Source organism: Salvelinus namaycush, unplaced genomic scaffold, assembly GCF_016432855.1.
Source record: "Salvelinus namaycush isolate Seneca unplaced genomic scaffold, SaNama_1.0 Scaffold218, whole genome shotgun sequence".
NCBI lineage: Eukaryota > Metazoa > Chordata > Actinopteri > Salmoniformes > Salmonidae > Salvelinus > Salvelinus namaycush.
Genome location: NW_024058986.1, coordinates 21743 through 30371, shown reverse-complemented (window position 1 = coordinate 30371; position 8629 = coordinate 21743). Strand labels below are relative to the sequence as shown.

Below are 8629 nucleotides of genomic sequence, written 5' to 3'. Positions count from 1 at the left end.
ATCCTCTCACCATTACCAAAAACAGAGGCTACAACAAAACATGCTAACCTCTCACCATTACCAATAACAGAGGCTACAACAAAACATGCTAACCTCTCACCATTACCAATAACAGAGACTACAACAAAACATGCTAACCTCTCACCTTTAACCTCAAATAGAAGGTGACATTCTGTACTGTTGCCTAATATGAAATATTCTATCTCAAATTCAAAATGCTGGAGCATAGCACCAAATTTAAAACTGTAAGCTTCACTGTCCAAACACATATGGTGTGGACTATGTGTGCCTGGTAAACACATGTGGATCTGGTGAACAGTTATCACTTGTTGACCAACTACAGGAATACTGACCTCAGAGTCTCCAGTTTACAGTGGGGATTCCCCAGTCCAGCAGAAAGCAGCTTCACTCCTGAATCCTTCAGGTCATTGTTACTCAGATCCAGCTCTCTCAGGTGTGAGGGGTTTGACTCCAGAGCTGAGACCAGAGAAGCACAGCCTTCCTCTGTGACTCCACAGCCTGACAACCTGCAAAGAGATCATCATGACTTCAAACACACTGTTAATTTAACACCAGTAGTGTAGAAGGACAATGGCAGATGCATTTGGTTTATTCTCCCAAACAACATATAGATTCATCTTCCATCTCCTAGAATTGTATGGTCATAATGTCATACTAATGTGAAAATCAATGCATTTATTCAATACTGACCTCAGAGTCTCCAGTTTACAGTGGGGATTCCCCAGTCCAGCAGAGAGCAGCTTCACTCCTGAATCCTTCAGGTCATTGTTTCTCAGGTCCAGCTCTCTCAGGTGTGAGGGGTTTGACCTCAGAGCTGAGACCAGAGAAGCACAGCCTTCCTCTGTGACTAGACAGCCTGACAGCCTGCAAAGAGTCAAATCATATTAAAATCACACTGATATTCTTTGGTGGTGAAAATAGTGGCAGTATATTTATTCAACATTTTCAGATACATCAGTGTCCTGAAACATGCAATATATATCTATAAATTAATGAACGTATCATGATAAGAAATGACAAATTATTGAAATTTTGCTTGCAGATAGAAAAATGTATAGTACAAATATTTGAGTAGACTGACCAGACCAGTTTAAAAAGCAGTATCAGTCAAAAGACAGACAGTGAGGTATCAGATGTAGATTGTAGTAAGTATACAGTGCACTTCATATCTATTTTCGATGACACTATATATAACATATATACAACACTGACCTCAGAGTCTCCAGTTTACAGTGGGGATTCCCCAGTCCAGCAGAGAGCAGCTTCACTCCTGAATCCTTCAGGTGATTGTTACTCAGGTCCAGCTCTCTGAGGTGTGAGGGGTTTGAACTGAGAACTGAGGCCAACACTTTACAGGATGTGTCTGTGAGTTTACAGCCAGTGAGTCTGCCAACACAGAAGAAATACAATGACAGACAGGTTGTATTAAAATGTTACGCTTAGCTTTCCCTGATTACACTGTTACCCGTACACAAATAATGTGTATATCGTACATTCATGGTTCAATGCTATAACATTTCTGATCAGTTTGTATTATAGTTTAAGAGTTTTCAGCTGATAGAACGTTTATTCAGCCAATGAAAATACTGTTGTTCCTTCATACAGTAAAGTTTGGTCTGAGGGATAGTCACATGACTACTTACAGAGCCAGTCAGCCAATGAAAATACTGTTGTTCCTACATACAGTAAAGTTTGGTCTGAGGGATAGTCACATGACTACTTACAGACAATGAAAATACTGCTATAACTACAATTTATTTTGGTGTGCGATATTTACATGAATACTTACAGAGCTTTCCTGCAGCCTCTCACAGCTGGGAGCAGTCTCCTACGACCCTCCTCTGATGTCTTGTATTCCTTCAGGTTAAACACCTCCAGAACCTCCTCTGATATCTGCAGCATGTAGGCCAGCGCTGAACACTGAGCATGTGTGAGGTTTTTGGATCTGTTCTCTGACCTCAAGTACGCTTGGATTTCCTCCTGTACTGAATGGTCTTTCATCTCTATCAGACAGTGGAAGAGATTGATGCACCTCTCAGGGGAGATGTTCTTCCTCTGCATCACCTTAAGGGATCGGATTGTTTTCTGGACCCTCTCTGGACTGCTTTCTGTCTGTGTCACCAGACCTCGTAGGAGTTTCTGATTGGACTCCAGTGACATGCCATGAAGGAAGCGGACAAAAAGGTCCAGGTGTCCATTCTTACTCTCCAAGGCTTTATCCACGGTACTCTTCAGCAGCTCATCCAAGGTTAGCTCTTCAGACGCGGCTCTAGACTTTCTCTTGAGGAAGGGCTTCAGTGCATCCATGTTCCTGGTTGTGTAACAGTGGTACATGTAGACAGCTGAGAGAAACTCCTGAATGCTCAGATGAACAAAGCAGTACACCACTCTCTGAAATAACACAGACTCTTCTTTAAAGATTTGTGTGCACACTCCTGAGTACACTGAGGCTTCTTTGACATCAAGGCCAGCCTCTTTCAGGTCTTCTTCATAGAACATGAGATTACCCTTCTCCAGATTTTCAAACGCCAGCTTCCCCAGCTTCAGAAGAACTTCCTTATCTGACTCCATGAGCTCCTCTTGATCCATCTCATCTCTTCCATGATACTTCTGGTTCTTCAGGCTGGTCTGAATGAGCAGGAAGTGTATGGACATCTCAGTCAGAGTCGTGGGCATCTCTCTCCTCTTGTCTGTACTCAACATGTGTTCAAGGACTATTGCAGAAATCCAACAGAAGACTGGCATGTGGCACATGATGTGGAGGCTCCTTGATGTCTTTATGTGTGAGATGATTCTGCTGGCCAGGTCCTCATCACTGAATCTCTTCCTGAAGTACTCCTCCTTCTGTGGGTCATTGAACCCTCGTACCTCTGTCACCTGGTCAACACACTTAGGGGGGATCTGATTGGTTGCTGCTGGTCGGGAGGTTATCCATAGGAGAGCAGAGGGAAGCAGATTCCCCTTGATGAGGTTTGTCAGCAGAATATCAACAGATGATGTCTGGGTGATATCAAACACCTTTTCATTGTGCTGGAAATCCAATGGAAGTCTGCTTTCATCCAAACCATCAAAGATGAACATAGCTTTACAGGCAGTGAGTTTCTCTGCATTGCGTATGTCTAGTTCTGTGTGGAAGTCATTTAAAAGTCTGAGAAGACTGTACTGGAGATCTTTGATCAAGTTCAGCTCCCGGAAAGGAAGCACAAATATGATGTCCACATCTTGGTTTGCCTTCCCTTCAGCCCAGTCTAGGATGAACTTCTGCACAGAAACAGTTTTTCCGATGCCAGCGATGCCCTTGGTCAGCACAGTTCTGATGCTTCTCTCTTGGCCAGGTAAGGGTTTAAAGATGTCATTGCAGTGGATTGCTGTGTCATGTGAGGTTGGCGTCCTGGATGCTGTCTCTAGCTGCCACACCTCATGTTCATTGTTAACCCCTTCACTCTCTCCTTCTGTGATGTAGAGCTCTGTGTAAATCCTGTTGAGGGGAGTTTGGTTCCCTGCTGTTTCCATGCCTTCTATCACACATTCATACCTCCTTCTCAGGCTGTCTTTATGGTTTACTATGGCTCTCTGCAGACTGTCTTTATGGTTTTCAGAGCCTCTTGCATCATTGGGTTCAGTCAGGTGCTGTAGTAGAGGACGTGTCCTGGATCTCTTTCTACACTGAGGACAGTCATAGTCTCCTGAAGGAGCAGGTTTCTCCCAGTATCTGGTGATGCACTGTCTGCAGAACCTGTGCCCACAGGTGATAGAGACTGGATCCCTCAACACCTGCTGACACACTGCACACCTGGACTGATCCTCTAGCAGAGTAGACCATCCACTACAGAGATAAAGGAGAGAGAGATACTGATCCTCTAACAGAGTAGACCATCCACTACAGAGATAAAGGAGAGATACTGATCCTCAAACAGTGTAGACCATCCACTACAGAGATAAAGGAGAGAGAGATACTGATCCTCTAACAGAGTAGACCATCCACTACAGAGATAAAGGAGAGAGAGATACTGATCCTCTAACAGAGTAGACCATCCACTACAGAGATAAAGGAGAGGGAGAGATACTGATCCTCTAACAGAGTAGACCATCCACTACAGAGATAAAGGAGAGAGATACTGATCCTCTAACAGAGTAGACCATCCACTACAGAGATAAAGGAGAGTGAGATACTGATCCTCTAACAGAGTAGACCATCCACTACAGAGATAAAGGAGAGAGATACTGATCCTCTAACAGAGTAGACCATCCACTACAGAGATAAAGGAGAGAGAGAGACTGATCCTCTAACAGAGTAGACCATCCACTACAGAGATAAAGGAGAGAGAGAGATACTGATCCTCTAACAGAGTAGACAATCCACTACAGAGATAAAGGAGAGAGAGATACTGATCCTCTAACAGAGTAGACCATCCACTACAGAGATAAAGGAGAGAGATACTGATCCTCTAACAGAGTAGACCATCCACTACAGAGATAAAGGAGAGAGAGATACTGATCCTCTAACAGAGTAGACCATCCACTACAGAGATAAAGGAGAGAGAGATACTGATCCTCTAACAGAGTAGACCATCCACTACAGAGATAAAGGAGAGAGAGAGACTGATCCTCTAACAGAGTAGACCATCCACTACAGAGATAAAGGAGAGTGAGATACTGATCCCCTAACAGAGTAGACCATCCACTACAGAGATAAAGGAGAGAGATACTGATCCTCTAACAGAGTAGACCATCCACTACAGAGATAAAGGAGAGAGATACTGATCCTCTAACAGAGTAGACCATCCACTACAGAGATAAAGGAGAGAGAGAGACTGATCCTCTAACAGAGTAGACCATCCACTACAGAGATAAAGGAGAGAGAGATACTGATCCTCTAACAGAGTAGACCATCCACTACAGAGATAAAGGAGAGGGAGAGATACTGATCCTCTAACAGAGTAGACCATCCACTACAGAGATAAAGGAGAGAGAGAGATACTGATCCTCTAACAGAGTAGACCATCCACTACAGAGATAAAGGAGAGAGAGATACTGATCCTCTAACAGAGTAGACCATCCACTACAGAGATAAAGGAGAGAGAGATACTGATCCTCTAACAGAGTAGACCATCCACCACAGAGATAAAGGAGAGAGAGATACTGATCCTCTAACAGAGTAGACCATCCACTACAGAGATAAAGGAGAGAGATACTGATCCTCTAACAGAGTAGACCATCCACTACAGAGATAAAGGAGAGAGATACTGATCCTCTAACAGAGTAGACCATCCACTACAGAGATAAAGGAGAGAGATACTGATCCTCTAACAGAGTAGACCATCCACTACAGAGATAAAGGATAGAGAGATACTGATCCTCTAACAGAGTAGACCATCCACTACAGAGATAAAGGAGAGAGATACTGATCCTCTAACAGAGTAGACCATCCACTACAGAGATAAAGGAGAGAGATACTGATCCTCTAACAGAGTAGACCATCCACTACAGAGATAAAGGAGAGAGATACTGATCCTCTAACAGAGTAGACCATCCACTACAGAGATAAAGGAGAGAGATACTGATCCTCTAACAGAGTAGACCATCCACTACAGAGATAAAGGAGAGAGATACTGATCCTCTAACAGAGTAGACCATCCACTACAGAGATAAAGGAGAGAGAGATACTGATCCTCTAACAGAGTAGACCATCCACTACAGAGATAAAGGAGAGAGATACTGATCCTCTAACAGAGTAGACCATCCACTACAGAGATAAAGGAGAGAGAGATACTGATCCTCTAACAGAGTAGACCATCCACTACAGAGATAAAGGAGAGAGAGAGATACTGATCCTCTAACAGAGTAGACCATCCACTACAGAGATAAAGGAGAGAGATACTGATCCTCTAACAGAGTAGACCATCCACTACAGAGATAAAGGAGAGAGAGATACTGATCCTCTAACAGAGTAGACCATCCACTACAGAGATAAAGGAGAGAGAGATACTGATCCTCTAGCAGAGTAGACCATCCACTACAGAGATAAAGGAGAGAGAGATACTGATCCTCTAACAGAGTAGACCATCCACTACAGAGATAAAGGAGAGAGAGAGACACTGATCCTCTAACAGAGTAGACCATCCACTACAGAGATAAAGGAGAGAGAGAGATACTGATCCTCTAACAGAGTAGACCATCCACTACAGAGATAAAGGAGAGAGATACTGATCCTCTAACAGAGTAGACCATCCACTACAGAGATAAAGGAGAGAGAGATACTGATCCTCTAACAGAGTAGACCATCCACTACAGAGATAAAGGAGAGAGATACTGATCCTCTAACAGAGTAGACCATCCACTACAGAGATAAAGGAGAGAGAGATACTGATCCTCTAACAGAGTAGACCATCCACTACAGAGATAAAGGAGAGAGAGATACTGATCCTCTAGCAGAGTAGACCATCCACTACAGAGATAAAGGAGAGAGAGATACTGATCCTCTAACAGAGTAGACCATCCACTACAGAGATAAAGGAGAGAGAGAGACACTGATCCTCTAACATAGTAGACCATCCACTACAGAGATAAAGGAGAGAGAGAGATACTGATCCTCTAACAGAGTAGACCATCCACTACAGAGATAAAGGAGAGAGATACTGATCCTCTAACAGAGTAGACCATCCACTACAGAGATAAAGGAGAGAGAGATACTGATCCTCTAACAGAGTAGACCATCCACTACAGAGATAAAGGAGAGAGATACTGATCCTCTAACAGAGTAGACCATCCACTACAGAGATAAAGGAGAGAGAGATACTGATCCTCTAACAGAGTAGACCATCCACTACAGAGATAAAGGAGAGAGAGATACTGATCCTCTAGCAGAGTAGACCATCCACTACAGAGATAAAGGAGAGAGAGATACTGATCCTCTAACAGAGTAGACCATCCACTACAGAGATAAAGGAGAGAGAGAAACACTGATCCTCTAACATAGTAGACCATCCACTACAGAGATAAAGGAGAGAGAGAGATACTGATCCTCTAACAGAGTAGACCATCCACTACAGAGATAAAGGAGAGAGAGATACTGATCCTGTAACAGAGTAGACCATCCACTACAGAGATAAAGGAGAGAGAGATACTGATCCTGTAACAGAGTAGACCATCCACTACAGAGATAAAGGAGAGAGAGATACTGATCCTGTAACAGAGTAGACCATCCACTACAGAGATAAAGGAGAGAGAGATACTGATCCTGTAACAGAGTAGACCATCCACTACAGAGATAAAGGAGAGAGAGATACTGATCCTCTAACAGAGTAGACCATCCACTACAGAGATAAAGGAGAGAGTGATACTGATCCTCTAACAGAGTAGACCATCCACCACAGAGATAAAGGAGAGGGAGAGATACTGATCGTCTAACAGAGTAGACCATCCACCACAGAGATAAAGGAGAGAGAGAGATACTGATCCTCTAACAGAGTAGACCATCCACTACAGAGATAAAGGAGAGAGAGAGACATCTTGAACATTTTCAAATTACACATTACAACAACAACAAAAATGTGGTGACGTACCTTCGGTCAAAGGTAACTGATCCAGCACCACTGGAATTAACAGGACGATCCATAGAGAAGTCTCTGTTCATAGACAGACAGCTGGGAACAGTATACTCTGTTCATAGACAGACAGCTGGGAACAGTATACTCTGTTCATAGACAGACAGATGGGAACAGTATACTCTGTTCATAGACAGACAGATGGGAACAGTATACTCTGTTCATAGACAGACAGATGGGAACAGTATACTCTGTTCATAGACAGCTGGGAACAGTATACTCTGTTCATAGACAGACAGATGGGAACAGTATACTCTGTTCATAGACAGATAGCTGGGAACAGTATACTCTGTTCATAGACAGCTGGGAACAGTATACTCTGTTCATAGACAGATGGGAACAGTATACTCTGTTCATAGACAGATGGGAACAGTATACTCTGTTCATAAACACAGCTGGGAACAGTATACTCTGTTCATAGACAGCTGGGAACAGTATACTCTGTTCATAGACAGACAGCTGGGAACAGTATACTCTGTTCATAGACAGCTGGGAACAGTATACTCTGTTCATAGACAGACAGCTGGGAACAGTATACTCTGTTCATAGACAGCTGGGAACAGTATACTCTGTTCATAGACAGATAGCTGGGAACAGTATACTCTGTTCATAGACAGACAGCTGGGAACAGTATACTCTGTTCATAGACAGACAGCTGGGAACAGTATACTCTGTTCATAGACAGCTGGGAACAGTATAGTCTGTTCATAGACAGCTGGGAACAGTATACTCTGTTCATAGACAGCTGGGAACAGTATACTCTGTTCATAGACAGACAGCTGGGAACAGTATACTCTGTTCATAGACAGACAGCTGGGAACAGTATACTCTGTTCATAGACAGACAGCTGGGAACAGTATACTCTGTTCATAGACAGATGGGAACAGTATACTCTGTTCATAGACAGACAGCTGGGAACAGTATATTCTGTTCATAGACAGACAGATGGGAACAGTATACTCTGTTCATAGACAGACAGCTGGGAACAGTATATTCTGTTC

General features: G+C 43.3%; 1 protein-coding gene across 1 annotated transcript; it reads right to left on the bottom strand.

The window, feature by feature from the left end:
* Window positions 1-1806: 1806 nt before the first annotated feature.
* On the bottom strand, window positions 1807-7675 carry LOC120038398 (NLR family CARD domain-containing protein 3-like). The gene is made up of 2 exons (XM_038984159.1): window positions 7587-7675; window positions 1807-3847 (listed from the first exon to the last, which is right to left on the bottom strand). Exons 1-2 carry the CDS (start codon window positions 7655-7657, stop codon window positions 1807-1809), a joined length of 2112 nt encoding a protein of 703 aa, XP_038840087.1. The 5' UTR covers window positions 7658-7675.
* Window positions 7676-8629: the final 954 nt, after the last annotated feature.

Bases quoted from the DNA above. Each gene is read 5' to 3' on its own strand.
- LOC120038398 (XM_038984159.1), bottom strand. From the start codon at position 7,657: ATGAACAGAGACTTCTCTATGGATCGTCCTGTTAATTCCAGTGGTGCT. The intron at 3,848-7,586 runs GTACGTCACCAC...TTATCTCTGTAG, and splicing joins TCAGTTACCTTTGACCGAAG to TGGATGGTCTACTCTGCTAG.